At 34.2% G+C, this 25,439-nt stretch overlaps 1 protein-coding gene across 3 annotated transcripts in view; it reads right to left on the minus strand.

The window, feature by feature from the left end:
• The window catches only part of LOC101895019 (semaphorin-2A), a 308,952-nt gene that overhangs the window by 43,606 nt on the left and 239,907 nt on the right, over positions 1 to 25,439 (minus strand). For 2 of the 3 annotated variants that reach the window (XM_059120025.1, XM_059120026.1), the window contains 3 exons: positions 12,908 to 12,959; positions 983 to 1,051; positions 357 to 464 (listed from right to left, as the gene is read on the minus strand). In XM_059120025.1, coding sequence (XP_058976008.1) covers positions 357 to 464; positions 983 to 1,051; positions 12,908 to 12,959 — 229 coding nt within the window. The remainder of the gene's footprint in view (positions 1 to 356; positions 465 to 982; positions 1,052 to 12,907; positions 12,960 to 25,439) is intronic. The other variant, XM_059120027.1, reaches the window with a different exon arrangement.

Consider the following 25,439-nt stretch of genomic DNA (forward strand, 5'->3'; position numbering starts at 1 on the left):
TTGGTGCTCTGTCTCTGAAAATGCCTAAACCGGGTAGTAAATGTTGAACTTTATTTTCTGGTGTTATTTTTCCTAAATACATACACTTTAGCGAAATGCCTGGATTGTCCGAGAGGTAGGATATGATGGTCGCTTGGACAGTTTTACAAGTATATATTTAGTTGTGTGTATGTGTGTGTTTTGGTTCACTAATACCACCACCACTATTCCTCCTCGTACACTTAATGCCAAACGCAGTGAGTTAGGTATCCCGGAATATAATTTTGTTGTAGGTTGCTGTTTTAGTTTACTACTACAACAACTACCCCAGTGTCTTTGGTAGTTGTTTTTGCTATATTTCAAATATATATACTTACATTTATCACGTAGTCTTTGGGATTGTGGGCGTTTGTGCCGCAAACATATAGACGTGTCCCCGAGTCCATGGGTTGTATAACGCGTATGTGATTACGGCATTCCACCTTCTTCAGAGCAATTCAGTAGGCACGTACGCGTAAAGTAAACACACCGAGCAAAAAAGCATAAAGAGGAGAAAAAGAAAAACGGAAACAAGTAACAAAAAGATACATAGAAATGTAAGTTATTGACAAAAAAAAAAAATAAATAAATAAATAAATAAAAAAACACAAATTGAAAATTTCAAAACAATTTTTTAGAGAAATGAGATGGGGAAGCGGATAGGAGACCAAAGGATATAAAAAAATAAATAATAAAATGTTTCCAAAAATTAAGTCAAATGAAAAAAAAAAAAAAATCAAGAAAAATGTGCGCACATTTGGGAATAAAGAGAGAGAAAAAGAAGACGCATCCATTAGTTTGATTCAAAATTTTGGGGAATTTTGAAAATTTTATTTCAAAATCATTTTTTTTTATAAAATAGCCAAAAATATATTTTTGAAGATATTTTTATTTCTTTATTGTCTCCCTTTTGGTGTGGGGGGCTAAGAACAAATGGGGTACTTGAAAATAAACATAAACTTACCTCTTGTTTCCCCTTGGACACACAGCTAAGTATGTCTGAACCCGAGGGTTCCAATATAAGGACATCACGCTGGAAGAAAGAAATAAAAATATTAAAATCGAAAGAAAAAAAGCAGTAATATTTTTTTTTCAATAAAAATTATATAGTTATAGTCTTTAAATTTATTTAAGAAAATATATAAATATTTTATTTTCCCTGAATAACAATTCATTTTTATTTCATTTCCTCTCTTTAAGTTTTCTTCACATGTCCTTGCACAATTGTTATACTATACCAAGGTTTATACAGGGCATTAAAAAGGTTTATACAGGGCATTTCAGAGCTCTATGAGATATTTGGTACAAAATCAAAATCTATCTAATTCTATCGTACATTTTACGAACTATAGCTATCTCCGAACCGGGTTTATCCAAATTTTACGTATTAGCTTCTAGACTGGTGATTTGGTCTGATATTTACCATTTAGTGCACATTTAACCCGAAATCGGATGAAGATATATATGAGAGCTATATCCAAATCTGAACCGATTTCGATAAAATTTAAAACAGCTATTCCTGTGCTCCATCTAATACCTGGTACCAAATATCACGGTTGTGAAGTGAATATTACGAATGTATGGGACTAAAACTCTAAATCGGATGAAACATATATATGGTTGCTATATCTATATCTGAACCGATTTTCACTAAATTTGATATACTTGCTTCTAGGCTGAATTTGGTCCGATGTACTAAAATTCAGTCCATTTGGACTTATATCGGCCATTTGGTGCACAATTAACCCGAAATCGGATGAAGATATATATGGGAGCTATATCCAAATCTGAACCGATTTCGATAAAATTACAAACAGCTATTTCTGGGCTGTATCTTATATCTGGTACCAAATATCATTCTTGTGGAGTGCATATTACGAATCTGAGAGGCTTAAACACCAAATCGGATGAAAGATATATATGGGAGCTATAGCTATATCTGAACCGATTTTCTCCAAATTTGATACACTTGCTTCTAGGCCGAACTCGGTTGGGTTTGCCAAAATTCAGGTAATTTGGACTGATAGTGGACATTTGGTGCACATTTAACCCGAAATCGGATGAAGATATATATGGGAGCTATAGCTGTTTCTGATCCGATTTTCTCCAAATTTGTTGTATTAGCTTTAATGCTAATCTCGGTTACATGTGCCAAAATTCGGGCCATTTGGGCTGATATTGGCCATTTGGTGGTCAATTAACCCGAAATCGGATGAAGATATATATGGGAGCTATATCCAAATCTGAACCGATTTCGATAAAATTTCAAACAGCTATTTATGTGCTCCATCTAATACTTGGTACCAAATATCACGGTTGTGGAGTGCATAGTAGGAATGTGAGGGACTTAAAGATCAAATCGGATGAAAGATATATATGGGAGCTATAGCTATATCTGAACCGATTTTCTCCAAATTTGATATACTTGCTTGTAGGCCGTACTCGGTTGGGTGTGCCAAAATTCAGGTAATTTGGACTGATAGTGGATATTTGGTGCACATTTAACCCGAAATCGGATGAAGATATATATGGGAGCTATATCTAAATTTGATCCGATTCTCACCAATTTCAATAGGGTTCGTCCTTGGACCAAAAAAATATTGTTTGGAAAATTTCATCTCAATCGGATAATAAATGCGACCTGCATTTTGTTCACAAGAATACATGGACAGACGGACTGACATGCATAAATCGACTCAGAAAGTGATTCTATGAAGGTTCTCAAAAGTAACTATGGGTCTATCTCGTTTCCTTCTCCATGTTACAAACAAATGCACAAAGACATAATAACCTTACCACTATGTGGTGTAGGGTATAAAAACAACCTATCGATCGAATATACGAATGACCCCACAAGGAAGGCAACGTTAAATGGTGAACATGTCAAACAGTTTCCGGTTCAAGTTTATTCACACATACACCATTATTTACACATCTATTGAAGACACGTTGCTACACACCGTTACGCATATACGGCATGGCATGGTGGTCTCGCACACATAGTGACATCCAAACGAACACTTGGTCAAGTGTAACACTCTCGCACACACACACTTAAACTAACACATATGCACTTACAGTTCATGGAGTAAAAATTATAGAAACGTTTGTTGTTTGTTTAACTTGAAAAATTGCAACAGCTTTTTTAAGTTCGTTTTTTTCTGCGTTCTTCGTCTTTCAATTTTATTTCATGCGTTTCTTTTTTCTTGACTTCGATCAGATGTGATGTGTGGGAAAATTTATATTGATTTTTAAATGAAATGTTTGAAAGGAAAATTGGGGAAAAAACGAATAAATGATTGTGTTGCAATTGAAAGTCCCATTTTCCATATCGCAGTTGTGGCATGCCCTGACAGACAGACAATTGGTTTTCTGCTTTGGAATTCAGTTGTTAACAAATCGACGTTGTCTTATAGATTTTGAAATGAAAATGGCAAAAGAATTGAAAAAAATTGAAAATGGCATGGTTAGTTACTCTGTAAACATTGTATAAGTTTTATAATTGAAGCCCTAAAGAGATAGATTTTTGAAATTTAGAGATAGAGTAATTTTTGATTAAAATAAGGCTTTTAACGTTCACAAATTGAAGGGTACAAAAAGCACCAAAAATTTTAAAAAAGTTAAAAAAAAAACATTTTGAGGACACACATAGCAAAATTTTTCTATGAGGTTAGAATAGTACTTATGCCGATGACTACAAAAAGTACTGAAAGGTACGTTAAACAACTCCGAAATGTTATATGGGAACCTTAAAAGGGCGGGATTTTTGAGAATTCCTACTCAAAGGGTAGAAAAAGGAAATGTACAAAAGAATACAATATCGTTATTGGGCGAAAAGCACTAGGAGGTTCCTAACGGTACAACGTTGTAATAAGGCTATCAGTAAGCGCTGGTATTTCGAAATATAGAATAAGGAGACTCCTTGAAAAGATTTGGCGGGATTTTTGGAAATTCTAACTTTAAGGGTACGAAAATCGTTTAAGTGTACTAAATAGTACAAGAAAATTTTCAAATATTCGTTATGCGCAAGGACTTTACTCCTAAGTGAGATTGAGTAGATTATTTATTTTATTTATTTATTTTTTTTTTGTAAATTCCTACTACAAGTTACAAAGAATTCAAAATAGTACAAAAAAAAGTCAAAATCAAAACTGTTAAATTTGCTATGTTTGGGTTATGTATGTGGAAGTTTTTAAACTTCTTACAAAAAAGATCAAAAGTACAAAAAGGTACAAAATAACACAACATATTTCTCTAAAATTTTGTATGGATGGCAATTAGTATTTTAGTCCTACGAAAACCATGTTATTCACCAAGCAAGCAATACATTTTTCATGGGGATACCTTTCAGTGAGATAATTTGGGGCTCTTGAAAATTTCTACTAACTTGAACATTTCTGGCACAAAAAAGTCATTGAGCAGCTGGTAAGAGTCTGATTCGTACAATAAGGGAAAAAAGTACTAAAAGGTACAATGTTATACAATGCTGTTATTTGGCCGAATCTACTGCCTTTAAATTTAAGATATTAGTCACTCTATCTAATATAGGACGGCATTTTGTAAAGATCGTACTACTAGAAAACATAAAAGTAGTAGAAAACATAAAATGACACAAAATTGATATTGGGATTTCAGTAGAAACTGGTTCTGAAATTTTGCATAGGCATTATACTGAAGTACTATTTTGTGGGATTTTTTTCGGAAATTAGTACTTTAAAGCTACGAAAAGTTCATATAAGTACAAAATTGGCATTGAACAAAAACAAAGGTGGAACTTTGAAGTACTAAATAGTGTACCCATTTTCCTTAAACTCTGATATGAAATTTCATCTCACAAAATTGAGAGGTTATGTGAAATTTATTTTAAAAAATCGTCCTTTCTGGACCTTAAAATTATGCCACAAGTGCTAAATGCGAAGAAGTATAGGGAGAAATTTAATATTCGGAATGGGCTTCACTCCTTGGTTCAACTCCAAATTTCGACCCCTCTGTGGGGGGAGGTAGTAAAAGGAGTTAGCCGATTTCTACTACCTTCATAACAAATTTTGTGGGATGTGTGAAGTTTTAAATGAAATAGATGCTTAATTGGCTTTTTATGAAAGATATAATTATTCACTCCCACTGGACTCCTTGTTGGGGATGTACCGGAAACAGTGGACCGATATATCCCATCTTCACACCAGATTTTTTGTTACTTAAAATATTGGGATGTGTGACATTTGAAGAGAACTGTGTGGTTATTCCCATTTTATGAGAGTTATAATTATCCTAAATTTTGGCCCTTTGTGGGGGAGGAATTTGATAAAATGAGTCGAGATAACCCATTTTCGCACCTGACTTAGCACAAATACAAATATTGGGCTTTGTAAAGTTTTAACAAAATTGGATGACCATTTTTGTTATATTAGTTAATCTTTTTTTTTTTTTTTTTGAAAATTTTCACTTTTTGTGTGGGAGGTACGATCTAAATTTGACAATAATATAACAATATACCAAGTTTGGTCCAAATAGGATACTCCCTTCGAGAGTCCGTCAAGCCAGATGGACGGACGGACGGAAAGCCCTACATCGACTTCAAATGTTGTGAAACGGATTCGGTGTTAAAAGAGCTAGACCTGCTATTTCTGTAAATCACGTTTTGGCCGTATCAAATGATATATGCCCTCTGTAGCCAATGGGCTGAGGCTGAATTTTTGTTTGAATACAAAATTATTGAATATTGTCTTACTCATCCATTCCAATTTAAATTAATTCCGCTCTCATTCCAATTACCTTATATTCAACATTTAATTCAATTTCTAATCAATTTTTAAGCTTAAATACAAATACCCATACAATTTTATTTTTATAACGGCAATTTTAAATAATATCGCATTTTCCAAACATAGCACAACACAACGAAGAACGCGTAGAAGCGTAGCAACGAAAAAATGGAACGTCACAACGAAAACAAAATCAATTTTCTTTTCATAAATATTTCAAATGCGAAAACGTGCAAAAATTTAAATGCTATTATTATTTTCTATTCTTTTTTTGGTGTGAAGAAATTCGTACAACAGCCAAGCCAAATACAAAATTCCTCCATTGCAGCAGCAGAGTACCAAAATAATGTTGTGAACACCAAATCACAACACCCGCACCCGCACTCTTCCCATAACCATGAATTGCTATGGTGGTGTGTGTGAAAGCCAGCAGTACTTTTTTCGGTTTGTTATGTTAAAGAAACTTTAGGCTTCTTTCTCTGGCTAAAGACTGCTCTTCAAAATGAACCAAACCACTCTTGCTTCCTGTCAACTGGAAGAGGCGGTGGCAGCTTAACAGATTCTGGTACAAAACTTTTGGAGGCAAGAACCAAACAGCCAAAATATTATCGTCATCGTCGTCGTCTATTATGGAATTCTGTGTTCCATTTCAATTTGGTGGTTGCAGGGTAAGGAGGTTGGAGCTTTTTGTCGTTTCTTTATTTAAATGGTTCTCAATATGAAATGCTTTGACATGCTGCCGCCGCCACCGCCGCCGCTGATGTGTTTGTTGTTGTTCTTATTCTTCATCTTCGAGCAATTCCTGTTGCTGTTGCAAGAACATTTTTTTGCCAGCGGAGCGTACAACAAATCGAATTAAATAAACAAATGCGTAACGTGACTAAACTGTAAAAATGTCATTCTAAATGTTGGTACTAGGAAATTCTACCAAGCCCCACAACACCCTCTTGAAAACCAATATCAAGCAAATGCTCGACAATTGTGTGCTGAATGTATTGTTGCCGGCTGCCACACGATAAACTCTTGTCGATTGTGCTATGTAGTATTGGCTGTAGATTTTGCAAATGCCCCCTCACCCACTCTGAGCAAAGCTCCTTTACATCCTAAGAGTTTGAAAAAAGCAAATGGGTGTTTGGTTGACGGGCAAGTGGGCATTCAATGGTATTTATCACCAATATTTTTTTTTTGCCATTCAAAGAACACGACAAGCTAACGAAAATCTTCGAAATCCTCTTACCTCCCTCCTCTCTCCACTCACTCTGCAATGTTAGTCACATGATTTTTAATCTTTCTCAAGTAGCCTTTATAGGTATTTGAAATAAAAACTGGTGGCAAAATGCAGGTGTTTATCGCCCGAGGTGGAGGGATTAAGCGGGGGGACAAAGCATTGGAGGTTATTTGAGCATTTAAATAAATTGGAAATTCCATTGACATTTTTTCTCCAATATTAACAATAAAAGGTATAGAGCTCAATGTTAAATTGATACAGTTCCACGTGAAATAGAAAACAATTGGATGGAAATATTTTCTTCGTTTTGGAGAATCGGAACGGGCAAACAGGAAAAACATTTTATCACGTAATACTTTGAAACTTTTTTAAATTGTAGATGGGAGAGTATTTAAGGCAGGGGGTGAGGGAAAAATATTTTTCCTTCCTCTAGCGAGAATATTGATTTCTTTCGAAAAATGTCAAAAAGTTTAAATTCAACTTTGACCTTTCTGTTTAAAGTTATTGGCAAGGAAGTAAAAAATTAACACAAATTGCAATAAAAACAAGCATCAGTCGATTTTGCCGACAGATGCATATCCTCAGGAGTGGACCAATACTATCCACTTGCCATCTGAACTTACACTTATATAGATATTACAACGTGCCAGACTTGGGCACGGCTCGAGTAATACCTTCTCTTTTCATGAAATATGTAATAAATAAAATTTAAATATGCGGGAGGTACCAGATCTTGTGGGCGTGGTGTTCCACTTCATCTAATACTGATGAAAATATTGGGATGAGCAATATTAAAAGAAAATCAGATATCATTAGCAATTTTGTGGGGAAGGTAGGAGAAGGAGTGAGCCGACAAAATCTTTACTCACATCAGATCCCTGGTTGGAAAAAATATTAAGATATATCATGTTTGAGTCGCTGACTTGTATCGCAAGTTATGAAAGATTTATAGAGAGGTGCCACATCAAGTGGGCCATTACCTATCTACCTTTTGTTTCGCATTTTACGTGCGTTTTGCTTATTTAAAATTTTGACCCATTGTGGGGTGGTAACAGAAGAAGTAGGTGGATTCCATGTGTACACCAGGTCTAATATCATTTCGATGGGGCACGTTTTAGCCGTGTCAAATGATGTGTACCCTCTGTAGTCATATGACTTAGGGTATAATTAGTGAATTTAGTAGGTTATAGATATTTTTTCCATCGAAAGGGCTGAGATGTCACCCGAACACTAGTGTTGAAGGTTTTTATGATCGAGAGGGCCAAATAAGCCATCGAGTGGTATTTGGTCGCTTGTTGGTCATTCGTCAGTTAGTGCCCAGAGAAATAAGTATTGGGGACCCAGGGGCAAGTATTATCACGGAAAGGGTTATCGGTAAGAGGGAAATGCATACCACCATCGATACCGATTAAATAGCTGAAGTTGACGGAAGTCATATTTTAGTGGAATAATAATAATAATAATAATAATAATAATAATAATAATAATAATAATAATAATAATAATAATAATAATATAATAATAATAATAAAAATAATATAATAATAATAATAATATAATAATAATAATAATAATAATAATAATAATAATAATATAATAATAATAATAATAATAATAATAATAACATTAACAATAATAATAAAATAATATAATAATAATAATAATAATAATAATAATAATAATAATAATAATAATAATAATAATAATAATAATAATAATAATAATAATAATAATAATAATAATAATAATAATAATAATAATAATAATAATAACAATAATAATAATAATAATAATAATAATAATAATAATAATAATAATAGTCATAATATTCTACCACTTTTCCATGTAGTGGAAATCGATAAAACAAAGATATGTTAACGATTATGTTCGTTCTATTCGATGTCAAATTTGAACCACTCCAAAACTATAACACGAAATTAATAACAGTCATAGTTGGTATTTCTTACTTCACATGAATTCTCAATATAAGTGTTTCTTTGTAGCTCTACTAAATATGCGATGCTAAAAAAATTAAATAAATATCAGGAATATCACATTTTGGACAACTTCACATTTTAAAGAGATATTTACCTCACATTCCAAAGAGATATTTACTTTTTATTCATTTTCAACAATTCCAGAAAAATAGTTCTCTACAATCCTCAATGTGGAAGTGATAATTTTGCTACAAAATTACTATGTCTTCTAAGTCTGATATCATACTCAGGATTATTGAATTTTTTAGATTAAAAATCCTCCTCAACTCAGATTACTTCCCTCGACATTAAGAAATCGCATAGGAGTAGCTTTAACACACACTCACACGCGGGCAAACTTTCCATTCTCTGGCTTTTTAAAATATTTTCCATTTCCTTTAAAAGCTACTTGAATAATCATCCATACACATACACAGCAACAACAACAACAAGTATGTGTTGTGTTCGCCCCAAAATGGCGAGAGAGGTAAGTGCATACATTAGTTATTCTTTCACGTGTGAAAACATTCTTTATACGCAGTCAACACTAATATGCTACGACATCAACAACATTTGTAACACTACAACATGGCAAGGCAACAACAGCAGTCATACTAAATACAACAACGCCAGTTGGCTGTGCATTGATGCAACAATATCGGTCGGTAGGTGGTGATGGTGGCAACACATGGAGGCATTCGAATTTTTCCTATTATTTCCTATTTTATGCAACAAGACCAACAATGGCGACAGTGGCAGCAAACAACCTCAAACAGCCGGTGTTGCTACTTTACTGGATGTTGGCAAAAAGTCAAAGTCCCAGAAAACTGATAGTCAGACAAACAGTCAGCCAGCCAGGTAGACATATACCAAAACAAAGGATAAAACTCTAAAGAGAACGTGGCTGCTGTAGCTTTTATTCCAAAATGCTGTCTATGTCTTGAAAGCTGTTGTTGAAGTTGATTATTGTTGTTGCTGTTTTGTTACCTTACTCTTGTTGTCGTTGTCGAGTGCAATGCAGTCATGTATGCAGGTGAATAATATAAACAACAACGACACCAGGCAGCACAACAACGCAGTCGGAGTCGTAGTCGCAGTTGTAGTGGTAGTAGTACCTGTATCACAACAAGAACCAGTAACACGGTAGAAGCAGCAGCATCATCCATGGCATAAAATACTGAATGAAACATCTTAAATTCAAACTCAGATACAGATTGAGACAGGCAGACAGACATCCAGCCAAATGGGACAGACGGCCAAACAACCAGACAGTTAGTCGTATGTTAGATGTGTATGTTATGGTTTTTTATTTATACATAAATGCTAAAACATCACCGACATAGTCTGTGGACGGATTGATGTTACAAAGTTTATATTTGCAAGGCATATCCTGGCTGCTGTTGTTACTATCTATCTCTTTAGGTTAGTCTCTCGCTCTCTGTAGGCAGATATATGTGCGAATGTGTGTGAATCGGTGTGTTCGAGTGTAAGTGATTGTTGTCATCATTCTATTCTGAAGAATGTTGTAAAAAAATATGCAACCCTGAGTAAGCATGTAAATGCCGTCTACCTGTATGTCTGGAATTTTTTTCTCGTTAAAATTTATACTGAATATATGTATATATTTTTGTTTGTAAACGCATGAATGTAGTGGAGAAAATAAACGTATTCTGTTTTTTCTTTCTGTAGCCAACGAAGGTTTTCATCATGACAGGCAGCGAAAATATGCTTTGAAGATGTTCCTATTTAGAATAGGTTTATTGTGGGAGATTGCAAACAATTTGCAAACATTGGATTTTTTATCATTGGATATATCAAAATGTGTCACATCAATATGACAGGTTTACACCCCAAGGTCCAAAGTATGAAAATTCGGTTCAGGACATTGTAGTCGATGACTAGAGCGCACGATTATCCTCCAAGGAAGTATACGATTTTATTAAACTTTGGGCTTGATATGGTCCAGGGTGGAATCTTGCAAATACTTAAAAATCCGAGACGATATAATTGGTGAACTTGGTCACTAGTGCATTTTCCATATTTGTACTTAAAAAAGGGGCAATTGGTCAGTATAATCAAAATCAACAATGATGAAATTTTCATATTTGTGCCAAAATCTTATTGGAGTTATACTGAATTGAAATTAAAACCAGCAAGGAAAGGTCAAAAGTCGGGCGGGGCCGACTATATGATACCCTACACCACTATGCGTAATTAGTAGAGCTCACGTAGTATATGTGGAGAGTTCGTATGATTTATGTGGATGAACAAACTAACATTGCTGTGTATTGCATCGGATGACTTCCATAAGGATTATATTAAAGAGAGCTATAGCTCTATCTGCACCGATTTACTTTTTTTTTTTTTTTTTTTTTTGTATGTCCAAAGTATGAAGATTCGGTTCAGGAAATTGTAGTCGATGACTAGTGCGCACGATTATCCTCTAAGGAAGTATACGATTTTATTAACACTTTGGGCTTGATATGGTCCAGGGTGGAATCTTGCAAATACCTAAAAATCCGAGACGATATAATTGGTGAAGTTGGTCACTAATGCATTTTCCATTTTTGTACCTGAAAATAGGTGAGTTCCACAAGAGGGACATTTGGTCAGTATAATCGAAATCAACAATGATGGAATTTCATTATTTGTGCCAAAATCTTATTGGAGTTATACTGAATTGAAATTAAAACCAGCAAGGAAAGGTCAAAAGTCGGGCGGGGCCGACTATATGATACCCTACACCACTATGCGTAATTAGTAGAGCTCACGTAGTATATGTGGAGAGTTCGTATGATTTATGTGAATGAACAAAATAACATTGATGTATAATGCATGGGATGACTTAGATAAGGATTATATTAAATAGAGCTATAGCTCTATCTGCACCGATTTTCTCCAAATTTGATGTACTTGCTTCTAGACTGCATTCGATTGGATGTACCAAAATTCAGCTCATTTCGACTGATATTCGACATTTGCTGCACATGGAGCTATATCCTAATTTGATCCGATATCGATAACATTTGACAGAAGTATTTTTGAGCTCCATAAGTTATCTGGTACCAAATATCATTTTGTGTAGTGTGCATGTGAGGGACTTAAAACCCCACATCGGATGAAATATATATGGGAGCAATAGCGATATCTGAACCGATATAATATATCTGATATTTTTGTTTCTAGGATGAATTCAGTGAGGATTTCCAAAGTTCAGTTCATTTGGGCTGATATAAGACATTTGGTGAACAATTAAACCGAAATCGTTTGTTGATATATATGGAAGCTATATCTAAATTTGAATCGATTCTCACCAATTTCAATAACGTTCGTCCTTGGGCCATAAAAATATTGTTTGGAAATTTTCCAAATAATTAATTAATTTTCTAAACAATATTTGTTTGGCCCAAGGACGAAATCTATTGAAATTTGTAAAAATCGTTTCATATATATCTTCAACCGAGTTCGAATAATAAATGCGACTTGCATGGACAGACGGACGAACGGACAGACTGACTGCTTGCCAGCTTAGAATGTGATTCTATGAAGATACCCAAAAGTAACTATGGGTCTATCTCGTTTCCTTCTCTATTTGACAAACAACTGCACACAGATAAAATACCCTTACCACTATGTGGTGTAGCGTATATGTAAATATCTCCAAGCTCCTGCATGACCATGCTTTGGCATTTTTATTAAACACGTCAAAGTTCTCTTCATTGTGAAATACCTCATATATTAGCAGATACATCTTTCTACGTCAGTGCACTCGCTGACGAACTGCACTGAACTCCCTTGCTTATATTTTTTTTGCTGTTTTCTTTTTTTCCTTTACTCAACTTTTTATAAAGATAAGATGCAATCCAGGAAGTTTTCGATACTGTATCAAGGAATTGAATACATAATTTGAAACTGTAACTTACCTCACATATTGATTGGCTTATATTATGTAGATTTAAGCGAAATATACGATCCCTGCAATGGAAAGGAAATAATAAAATTTTAGTAATGGTGTACAAAATAATTTGGTAAATTGAAATATGTAAAACGGAGATATATATTTTTTGCCTTAAGACTTATGCATTATTTATAAAATAGAGTTATTAGACTATAACAAATAAATTATCTACACCAACAGGTAGATTTCGGGAGTAACTTTTCTTTACAAAAAATATTAACAAATTTAAAATAATTTAAGTAATAGGGGAAAGACATCGGTCGGGCTATATTTTAATTTATATATAAAAGAGTAGTAAGATAATTTATTGATTGACTGACCCAAGATCAACGCCCAGACGAAATGGCTGAAGTTCGAATTTTGATATTTTGCACGAGGGCCAGTTTTGGTGCTTATGTGTAAGCTTGGTACAATAAAAAATTAAGGTAGAGCTACCAGCTGATTGTAATTTTTTCAAAGTGTGTCCGGCTCCTGCCAATTTTCCTAACAAAAGCGGATATAGTCTCAGGTCTGTATTTCTGTACTTTTACAAATCTGTTCCATTTCTTTATGGTACCATAGTTATATGATTAGTCTTAGTTTTTGGAATATCGTACTAAATGGGCATCGAATGTACTAAACTAAAGTAAAAATGAAATACTTTGTATGAGAGTCACGGATGGATTGCAGGATATGTGTATCAAGGGGCTTTTGGACATTCGAATTTTAAGGCTATGAAAACTTCTAAAATGTAACCCTTTGGTTTTATGTGAACGGATAGAGCCAGAAACAAAAACTAAAATGAGAATCAAGGTTGGGAAGTAAGTTTGATATATGAAGGTGGTCTTGGAAATGCGTACTATGTGAGCAAACTGTACTAAATTTGGAATAATTTGGTTCAGGTTGAACGGATGAATTTTGAAATTAAGTATTAAAGACCCTGTTGGTGTTGAATTTGTGTTAGGATGGTGGTTTTGGAAATGTGTTCTACAAGTGCATGAACAGTTCCAAATGGTACAATATTTGGTACAACTCGGTATTGGGTGAAACGATTGAGCTTAAAATCTGAAATTTAATTGTACAATCGTGTGTAACCTGTGCATATGTATGTGGTTTAAAAAATATGTACTATAATTGTACGAAAAGTATTGAATGGTACTATATTTCATATTGGATGAAGGGAAAGGACTGAAATCCTCAAATTTTTTATTGAGGTCTCCCTTGGTATCTGGAATTGAAAAATTGGGGTGGTTTGAAAATATGTATCATAACTGTACGGAAAGTACTTAATGGTACCAAATTTGGTATTGGGTGAAGGGGTAAGGCTGCAATCCTGAAATTTCATATGGGTGTCAATACTTGTGTCTTTAGTTAATATATGGGGGTGGTTTTGGAAATGTATGCTATAATTACTTAATTGGTATTACGTGAAGATATTAAATTGGAATCCCGAAATTCGATATTGAAGTGTCCCTTGGTATCTCGAATTGATATTGTGTAATAAAATTTTACGGAAAGTACTAAACGGTCGAAAATTTGCGGTTGAGTGAAGGGGTACGGCTGGAATCCTGATATTTAATATGGATGTCAATGTTGGTGTCTGTGTTTGAGAGAATGAGCTGGATTTGGATATGCGTACTATAATTGTACTAGATTTGGTAATGGGAGAGGGGGGGGGGGGGGGGTTACAAAGCTGAAATCGTGAAATTTGATATTAATGTCACTATTGGTATCTGAGGTTGAAATATAGAGATTATTTTGAAAATTCGTAATATAACTGTTCGAAAAGTACTAAATGTAGGGTTGGGTGAAAACGTGAAATTGTGATAACTGTTGGTGCCTTGGATTGAGATATGGAGGTGGTTTTAAAATTGAGTAGTTAAATACTAAATGTTACTAAATTTGGCATTGAATGGATGCATAGAGCTGGAATCCATAAATTTGATACTAAGGTATTCGTGGCTATCTGGTGTAGAGATCTGGTAGTGTTAAATAGTACACAATTGTGATCGTCGTCTAGGATAGAGGGATATAGATTGTGTTCGATATTTGCGTGGAAAATGTTACTAAATTTCGTATTCGGTTTTTTGGGTAGAAAAATTCGATGAGGTTTTACTAGTATACTTCTTGGTAAACTTCAAAATGAAACATTTTGAAGACTTTTTGGTTAAAAGTGGGTAACAGTTCTCCTATTGTTGTTTCCGAAAAAGGAAAAACTTGAAAAATTTTAAAATTTCGAATGTCTGAAAGTTTAATACGATATATGAAATTTTGATTTAAAAATTTTGCCAAACTAAAGAAATTGTAACTTTTGAGTACTAAAAAGTCAGAACACGAATTATTGCAACGAATCTAAAATTGTAAGGTGGATGAAGTAGTGTCCACGTGCCGGTGCCCTATGCTATAAAGGCAGCTTATATATAAGTATGATATGAATTTTTTCTAGGTTTAAAGTTTTAAAGTTTAAATAAATGATAAAAAGAGGTGAGATTTTAAGAGAAAATTTGGTTCCTCTTCTATTGAGCTTACGATCTCGTCACTTGGGTAAAAAATGTTTTTTGTCATAGAAGTTATTTTTAAAATAACTTCTGGGGAGAATATCCCAGACAAAAAACAAGGGAACTGATGAGGATTGGTGGCTCTTTCCGAAACCTAGGTATTCCCTGCCTTACCCCCTGGTAAACATTACCTTCGTTCTCCACTAATAAACAAACGTTGTTTTTATAAAAACAACAAAAAAGGGATAAAGCCTGACCACTTTGCAACAACAAACCGAACCGAACAAACAACCCACACTGTTCTAGAAAATTTTATTATTTCATAGATTTTCTTCAAAAATTGTAAAATATATCAGTTTTTTTTTGTGAAAATTCTGAAAAATTACATTAAATTGAAAAACTAATTTTCCTTTGACAAATGCCCACATAAAATATTTATCTATTTTCATCTCATCATTGGTTTCGTGAGACATGCTATATTCCTTCCTTCGCCATTCATCACTTTGAGGCCAAAGAAATTACCCTTAGAACGACCACAGGAAAATAAATGAAAGCAAAACCAAAAAATCACTTGCTGCACCACCAACAGACAGATAGACAGACAGTAATGATATTTTAATAACTTAACAATCAGTAGACATAACGAACGAAAAAATCCCCAGGTTATATGGCCAACATTAACATCAATCTAAGGCCATTAATAAAAACCCAATTCGAAGGGAGGCGTTTTTCTTGCTTGTTGACTGTAAACATATGATTATTTCAAGCGTTTACAATCGATTCGAAACACAAGCCACCTACTAAGCCCAGATACACAACACATTCACATGAATTCATTCACATACATACACACGAATATTTCAATCATTTTTCATTTCTTTCCACAGAGTTCGAAGCTAAATATACGAAGGACATGACATGTACGGCAGCCATATACCGACTCGAATTCAATGTCTCGTAGGCATTCCACCTTTGCCGGTGGTAGTATTGCCAAGCCAAGCCAAGAAGCAAAAAAGGTAGACGAAGACGAAAAAAGGTTAAAAACCATAATGTGTTTTTTTTCTCGCTGCTGCTTTGATACATTGACATTTTAAGGCTTTAACCTAAATACCACCTGATGTCTTCTTGAACTTTACAAACTGATTGATGGCTTTAGACGTTTTGTTAATATCTACGTGCTTGTATGTCTGTGAGTTGGGTTACGTGTTATGTTGCTACAGGGAGTGAATTTGTGGTAAAAACAACCAGAAGACGCTTGTCTCACACGCCAACACACACATACACAAGACATCGACTCTTATGTGTGTGCACACATATTCATTCACTTTACTCTTCAACAAGTCACCACCATTGATTGCCAAGGCTAAAATCTATTAAAGCCTTGGCACCAGTCAGTCAGGTGCCACGAGCCGAAGATTAACCCAGCCTAAATTAGAATTCTATGGAAAATACAGCCTTTTTATTTCCAATTCTAGGGAAATCTTCAATGTCATTTGCCGTAAATTTGATGACTTCAGTTTGTCTAAATTCTGGGAAATTGTCATTGGTTTTTATTTTCGGTTTTGACACAATCCTGTCAATTATTTGCAGGAATTTTCGATTGAAATTTTCAATAAGTCATTGGAAATCATTTTATATGCTTCAAATATTAATAGACAGAAAAAATGTGTTTTTATTTCACGTTGTTCTCATTATTTTGTTTTCAAGGTTACCGGGCTATAAACTATGGAGATGTGGGTGGTTGTGAAGGTAATTTGAAAAATGATAATAAATTAAATTTAAATCAATATTTATATAACGACTAAATGCCAAGTAGGAACGTATATAAATATATTTTTAAAATGTATACTTTTTAATATTAAATAAGAAAATTATTTTTTTTATTAAATTTACCAATTAAATATGGAGTTATTAAAAACATATATGAATCATATATGTTGTCACGAAGGACAGAAAAATTTTGATAAAGTTCAATACTTGGAATTTTTTACTTTCGGATGGGTTTTTTGTATTCTGCGGTGTTGGAGTTGTTTTACCTTACAACACTTTGCATTGGGGTATTATAAGTTTGATTGGGCCAAAAAATATGTAACGAAACTATATATGGATCTGCCTATCTCGCGAGATGAGTCGGACGCTATGTATGTCCGTCAGTCTGTCCATGTTAACAAGCAATCACGCTACGGGTCATACTTATGGCTCGATGCTCACGAAGTTGGAAATAGAGATGGGGATAGGATCACAATAGAAGCCTATTGTTTTTGGAGATGATCACGAAATATTTAGTGGTGTAAATGGACAGAAAACAGAAAAAACTTGATTTTGCTCTTGTTCTACAGGTCTCAGTTTTAAACCAATCGACGGAATTTTGCATGAAGTTAGAGTTTAGGGCTCGGCAGAAGCCTACCAATTTGTACAGTCATCGGACAATATTTAGCGGGTAAAATAAAGTATAACTTTTATGACAAAAAAATACGAAAATTTCCACTAAATTACATCTGTTAAAATTATTCCAGTGACAGCTCATTGTTTTGTCTACAAGCGTACAAAAGCATTTTGGTGAGAATTTTGTAGAAAAAAAAAAAGGTATTCGTGATGGAGTTCAAGCGTGATAGTGTGATTTCTTCATATTTGGCTGGAAAACCGCAAGTGGCTATCAGTGCCTGAAGTGCTCTAACTTCAGCATTTAAATGTGAATACATCTTTTGTGTCTCGTACCATCGCTCGTTACCGTGATACTGGAAGTGGACAGAAGAAGTGGACGGAAGAAAATATCAACATCAGTAGAAAAGCTTCGAAAAGTAACGAAGCGACTTGATCGAAGCCGCAGTTGCCGAAAAATGGCTCGTGAGCTGAACATATCACATATTGTCGAATGGAATATTCGACAAATATAGAAAAATGAGCTCGGGTTAAAGCCATTGAAATTCCAAGAAGTGCGAGAACTTACACCGCAACAGAATAAAACAAAAAATTTGTTGAAATCACGATAGAGTCCGGATTATTAATTTGAGAGCTTTGAATGCAGACAGAATGCTCATTGGTCCACATTTAGCTATAGCTCCCATATAACTGTATCTACAGATTTTCGGTATTTCGAAGGTTTCTTCCACAATTTCCAAAAAAATTAACCAAAACTTTACGCTTTGGGTTCTCGGTAGGTCTGTTCTCTCCTTGCAAAAAATCTTCGATTAAAGTCCACAATTTGGACCTTAGCTGCCATATGACGGTACCTCCCGATTTTCGGGATTTTAAGGAAATAAGGAATTTGGATTTTGTAATTGATGCCACATCCTGAGATAGAAAATTGCATATGCAAATTCGTTATATATTCGCTACATTGACGATATTAGCTGCATGTTTCAACAAATGTTCCCAATATGCACCGCCTTCTTTGCCTGATAATTGGCCAATGAAATTTAAATATGTTATTTAAAAATTTTTATTTGTTTATTTTTTCTATTATTATTTTTATACCCTACACCACATAGTGGTATGGGTATTATGTCTTTGTGCATTTGTTTGTAACATGGAAAAGGAAGCGATATAGGCCCAGTTACTTTTGAGGATCTCCATAGAATCAATTTCTGACTTGATTTATGCATGTCAGTCCGTCTGTCCATGTATTCTTGTGAACAAAATGCAGGTCACATTTATTATCCGATTGAGATGAAATTTTCCAAACAACATTTGTTTGGTCCAAGGACGAACCCTATTGAAATTGGAGATAATCGGTAAAAATTTAGATATAGCTCCCATATATATCTTCGTCCGATTTGCTTTTTATTGTGCACCAAACATATAATATCAGCCCGAATAGTATGAAATTTTGCACATACAACCAAATTAGGCCTGAAAATAAGTATGCCAAATTTGATCGAAATCGGTTCAGATATAGCTATAGCTCCCATATATATTGTTCATCCGATTTGTTATTTTTGTCCTCGCAGCCGTAATATGCCAATATTTGTAACACCAATATTTGGGGAAATATATCAAATGCAGCTCAGAAATACCTTTGCTAAATTTTATCGAGATCGGTTCAGATTTGGATATAGCTCCCATATATAACTTCGTCCGATTTACATTTTATTGTGCACCAAACGTCTAATATTTGCCCAAATGGGATGGAATTTGGCACATACGACCGAATTGAGTCTAGAAGGTAGTATGCCAAATTTGGTGAAGATCGGTTCAGATATAGCTATGCTCGTATATATTGTTCATCCGATTTATTGTATTTGTAACCCACAGCTGTAATATACACTCCGTAACAAGGATGTTCAGGGAAATATATCAAATACAGCTCAGAAATATCTTTGCCAAATTTTATCGAGATCGGTTCAGATTTGGATACAGCTCCCATATATATCTTTATCTGATTTCAAATTAATTTTGCACCAAATGGGCGTATTTAGTCCTTTGAACTTTAAATAATAATTATAATCATAGCGTGTATGATTAAATTCTCCCATAAAAACTTTTAGTTGTTATGTGGAGCTCTACTAAATTAGCAAAGTAGTGTAGGGTATCATAAAGTCGGCCCCGCCTGACTTTGGGACTTTCTTTACTGGTTTTTATTTATTATTATTATTATTATTATTATTATTATTATTATTATTAATATTATTATTATTATTATTATTATTATTATTATTATTATTATTATTATTATTATTATTATTATTATTATTATTATTATTATTATTATTATTATTATTATTATTATTATTATTATTATTATTATTATTATTATTATTATTATTATTATTATTATTATTATTATTATTATTATTATTATTATTATTATTATTATTATTATTATTATTATTATTATTATTATTATTATTATATTATTTATTATTATTATTATTATTATTATTATTATTATTGTTATTATTATTATTATTATTATTTTTTTTTTTAAATAGAAAAAAAATTTTACTTACAGACTTCAACAGAGCAGTTATGTTTCCTAAATTTTGACCTTTAGGAACTCTTCCTAGAAATGTCAAATTCTTGCCTTATCATATTTCCAGTTTTTTTTTTTTTAAGTGGAATGACAAAAATTATGCATTTACATTTTTTTCAAAATTTTTTAAAATTTATTTTAAAGCAATTAAAATTTAATTTTAAATTTCGATACTGAATTTTTATTTTTTTTCTGTCGTCAACAAAATTTTGGACAAAATTCCTCTTCAATCCTAAATTTAACGCCTCCTCATTTAATCTAATAATATCCCTCGAAATTTAAATTTCCCAGCATTATTTCATCTGAAAAGCCTTTTTACAATATTTACTTGGCATATTTGCTTTCCACTTGAATTTCCCTCTTAATAACCGTAAATGAGCATAATTTTCTTAGGACTGACCCTTATCTAAATATAAAATAATATTTCACCATTATGCTCGAGTAATCATTTTTAGGAGATTAATTTCCTCTGTGACATTCATTTGTTAAGGGGGCAGTTTCACTTTTCTTCGTTTGTATTTCTCTCTTTTTTATTTCGGTGGCATCCCACATCGAATTCGAATATAATTTGGCAAATTATGTACTTAACTTTTAACGTAACCCCTTATTTGTTGAGCTGACCAAAATGATCCGACCCGACCCTTCATTTCAAATTTGTCAATGGCAAAAATAGAGGAATTACGAAAATTTCAATGGAAAATGGCCAGCAGTTGACAGTTACAAAACGTTGTATTATGAGGAGGCAAAGAAAAGGTCGAGAAATTCCAAAAAAATACAGAAATTAAGGAAAAACTTTCAGTGAATGCCAGCGTGTGGGTGGGCCTGCGTTTGTCCTTATTTGTATTTGCTGCTCATGAAGCTTAAAAGTAGGTAGGAATGTCTAAGCATCATCAGCCGCCAACAAATCATAATTTTTCACAATAAAATAAAATTATAAATGTGACTTCCAGGCTAGAAAAGGATCCACTCAACCAAAACCCCAATCATCTTAAAATGACAGCACAACAGCAACAACAAGGAGAACAAGAACATTTTTCTTTGGCTGCGTCTGAAGTAATAGAAATGTCTATGGGGTGACGGGAAAGATGAGAGGAAGGCAAGGCAAGATATGTTGTATATGTATGTATAAACGAATTGGAGCACAAGTAATAACCATAATGGCCATGGGGAATGATGATGACGATGATGGCCCTGACGATGACAAGGAAGCTGATGTTTGGAAAATGAATCTGTTGTGGCTGGCTGCTGGTTACGGTTGGGGGCCGTGGTGGCGGTGGCTGTGATGATAATGGCAATAGCCATGTCGATGAGGCCATTGGTGATTATGTTGATTGTAATGGTTATTGGTTGAACTTAATGTGGTGACGAGCTAGACATTTGACCATGAGGCTATATAGGCTATGTCATACTAAAAGAAAATATATAACTTTTTTCTTGTGACTTTTTAATATTTGAAATATTATTCGTTTTTTTTATTCTGTTGCCTCGAATTTCTTGCTAAGTGGAGCAGAAAAATTAGTTTTGAAAAGTACTTAAAAGGTCAATTTTTGTATGGCAGGGATGGGAGGGAGAAAAAATATAATTGATAGCTAAGGCCCAAATATTAGCAAGTCATTTTGTGCCCAGTTACATAAATGAGTTCTAAATATATTTTTATTAAGGCGAAAAAAGGGAGAAATATTACAGCCCCCAATGCACAACTGGTAGCCCTGTTTAAAATAGCATTTAAGTCTTTCCGTACCCAGTGTGGTAAAAATTGTTCCCTAACAACACTCATTAATCTTCATTTTATAACAACTTCTAGTTGTTTGCAGTTGTAGTTGTTGTTGCAGCTGCTTTCACAACCTTTGGTCTACACATTATTTAACCGGATACTTTATAAGTACCTCCACTCACAGCACCCGTCTTCTCAGTGTGTACGGAAGACAGTCGAACATGCAGCCAACCAACCAGTCAGCCAGCCAATGAACTTAACATGGCTTAAAACAAATGGCAAACGTCATTTAAGGAAACACAGAAATTTGCTTAAGGGAAAGTGGTACGGAGAAAGGTGGAGGGATAGATAATTCCAACCATAGCATAGCTATGCAAATGGGTTACGACAAATGAATGGATATTAAATGATTTGATTTTTTTTGCTGTGAAATTTTAATGATTTTATCCGTTCCTTCAAATTTTCAAGTTTGAAGTTTCTAAGGTTTGAATAGTTGTGTGGAAGTAGCGTTAGAGATAAATTAGTGGTAATTATTATAAATTGTAATTAAGAATACAGCTTGAGTTGGAGTAGAGGAGGAAGGTAAATGCAGATTGCTTAGGAGTTATGAGAAGCAATACATTAGAACAAGGTATGCTTATAAATGTGTGATAGGTTCTGAAATTGCAGTTTTCAAATTATTCATTACTTAGAGTGTCATAAATCCAAATCAGAGAAACAAATTTAAAGAAAACCCAGTAAAGGAAGTCTAAAAGTCGGCCGGGCTGGGCCGACTTTGTGATACCCTACAACCTTTGCATATTTAGTAGAGCTTCAGATTACAAATAAAAAAATATAACAAATCTGATAAAAAATATATATGGAAGCTATAGCTATATCTGAGCCCAAATTTGACATATCTGTTTCTAGGCTCAATTTGGTCTAAGTGCCAAATTCCATCCCATTTAGGCTAATATTACACGTTTGGAGTACAATGAAAGGCAAATCAGGCATATATATATACAGGGTGAGATGAAAAAACTACAACTTCAGAATGCTGTTATTTTCAAGCCACTCGTCCGACAGCTGTTAAAATTATTCCAGTGACTGCTCATTGTATTGTTTACAAGCGTACAAAAGCATTTTGGTGAGAATTTTCCAGAAAAAAGTTATTCGTAATGGAATTCAAGCGTGATAGTGTAAATTCTTTATTATATTTGGCTGGAAAACCACAAGTGGCTATCGATAGAGCACTCCAGCATTTAAATGTGAATAAATCTTTTGTGTCTCGTACCATCGACCGTTACAGTGATAGCCCGACGTCAAGGAAGTGGACGAAAGAAAACAAAGCAACATCAGCAGAAATAGTTCGAAAAGTAAAGAAGCGACTTGATCGAAGCCCGCGTGGCCAGTGGCCAAAAAATGGCTTTTGAGCTGAACATATCGCAATATTCCATTAGGCAAATATTGAAAAAGGAGCTCGGGATCAAGCCATTGAAATTCCAAAGAGTGCAAGAACTTACACCGCAACAACAAGAAAATAAACTCAAAAAGGCTAAAGAGTTGCTTCGCTTGGCCGAAAGTGGTGAAGTGCCGCATTTGGTTTTCTCCGATGAGAAAATATTCGTTATCCAGCAGTTTGTAAACAAACAAAATGATCGTGTTTACTTGCCAATAAGGTCAGCTGAAAATGTGCACCTTCGATTGATCACCAGAACTCAAGCAATGGCCATGATGATTGTGTCGGCCGCCATAACAGCCAATGGTTGCTCTCCGCTCGTACTTATCGACCGTGGCATCAGAATAAATAGCGATTATTATCGCGAAAATATCCTTGGGCATGCAAACATTTTGCCGCAGACCTTGGACATTCGAACAGGACTCAGCACCATCGCACTCAGCACGCGCCACCCAAGAATGGTTACAAAATGAGGTTCCTCGCTTCAAATCCAGCGCACAATGTCTGGAGTATTTTGGAAATCAAAGTTGGCACTAAAAAATACCAAAGTGTCGATCACCTCAAGCAAGCACTTCGCCGGGAATGGGCCAAAATACCGCAGAGAAATAAATGAACTGAATCTTGGAACTTCCCACGGAAATCAGGCTAAAACCAAGTACTTCAAATTTTGGTGAAAATCGGTTCTGTTTTCGACGGTTGCAAGTATTTGTGGTAGGTTTTAGTCATATTTTCCATTCAATTTTGCAAAGTTTTGGCATTCTAAAATGCAAAGAGCCGCGTTTTCCAATTAACCCTAGTTAGATAACGTACGTCTGCGAGACGTTGGCCTTTAGAATTTTTTACTCTCTCTCTGCCGATCATTAACAGAGAAACCTCTTATGCTCTGTTATCTCAGTCGGTAGCAACAACTTGGCGGTGGTGGTTATTTTTTGCGGTAAGTTCGATATTTTCTTAGAAAAAGACACAAATAGAATCAGCGTACGTCTGAGAGACGTATGGTTATCTTCTGAGTAACTTTAGGTTTGTTTTTTAATCAGTATATTTTTTTTTTTTTTCGTTTGATTTTTAAGGTATTTTATAAGATCTCATTTAAAGTTATTATCAGCAATGGCATTAACACGTGGTTTGAATGATTCAGAAATTGCTTCGCTTTTGCAAAGCGTTTTGGAAGACTCAAATTCATCAGAAAATGTGAGTGAATCAGAAAACAAATTACTGGAGGATGATATTCAAAGTGATGTGGAAGATGAGTCGTTTGACGGGAACGAGTCCGGTGAAAATATAGCGTCCGTTCAAGACCCAAATCAAGAATTCATTACTCATCCCGATAGCCGTTTAATAACTGTAGCGTTACCCACCTTATGGAGTAAAAGTAAACACTGTTGGACTACATCTAAAGGTAATAGCTCTACAAGAACATCCTTGATAAATATAGTAAGAACAGCAAGGGGACCAATGCGGGAGTGCAAATCGCGGTATGAGCCAATTTCAATTTGATTTCTATTAAAAAAAAGCCTTTAAGTCGCAAGGAATATATGAAGGTACTTTCTGCTTCTTTTACAAACCCATGGATGGAAAAACGAATGGAAATTCCGAATTTGTCGAAAACCTTGCTCAACAATATTCAAAATGCAGTGTCCGAGGAAGTCAACAATGATGGCGGCAGCAGTGGACATCAGCCTGTCTCAAAAAAGAGAAAATACTGTGGTTTCTGTCCATCAAAAATACGACGTATGTCGAAAATGATATGTTGCAACTGTGATACACCTCTATGTGGAGACCACAAAAATTTACTTTGTAACTGTTGTATATAATATTTACCGATTTTTTTCTTTTGGTTTACATTACATAATGGAGATATAAAAACCAAGTTTAAATAAAAAGAATATATATTTT

Source organism: Musca domestica, unplaced genomic scaffold (genome assembly GCF_030504385.1).
Source record: "Musca domestica strain aabys unplaced genomic scaffold, Musca_domestica.polishedcontigs.V.1.1 16, whole genome shotgun sequence".
In the NCBI taxonomy this organism is placed as follows: domain Eukaryota; kingdom Metazoa; phylum Arthropoda; class Insecta; order Diptera; family Muscidae; genus Musca; species Musca domestica.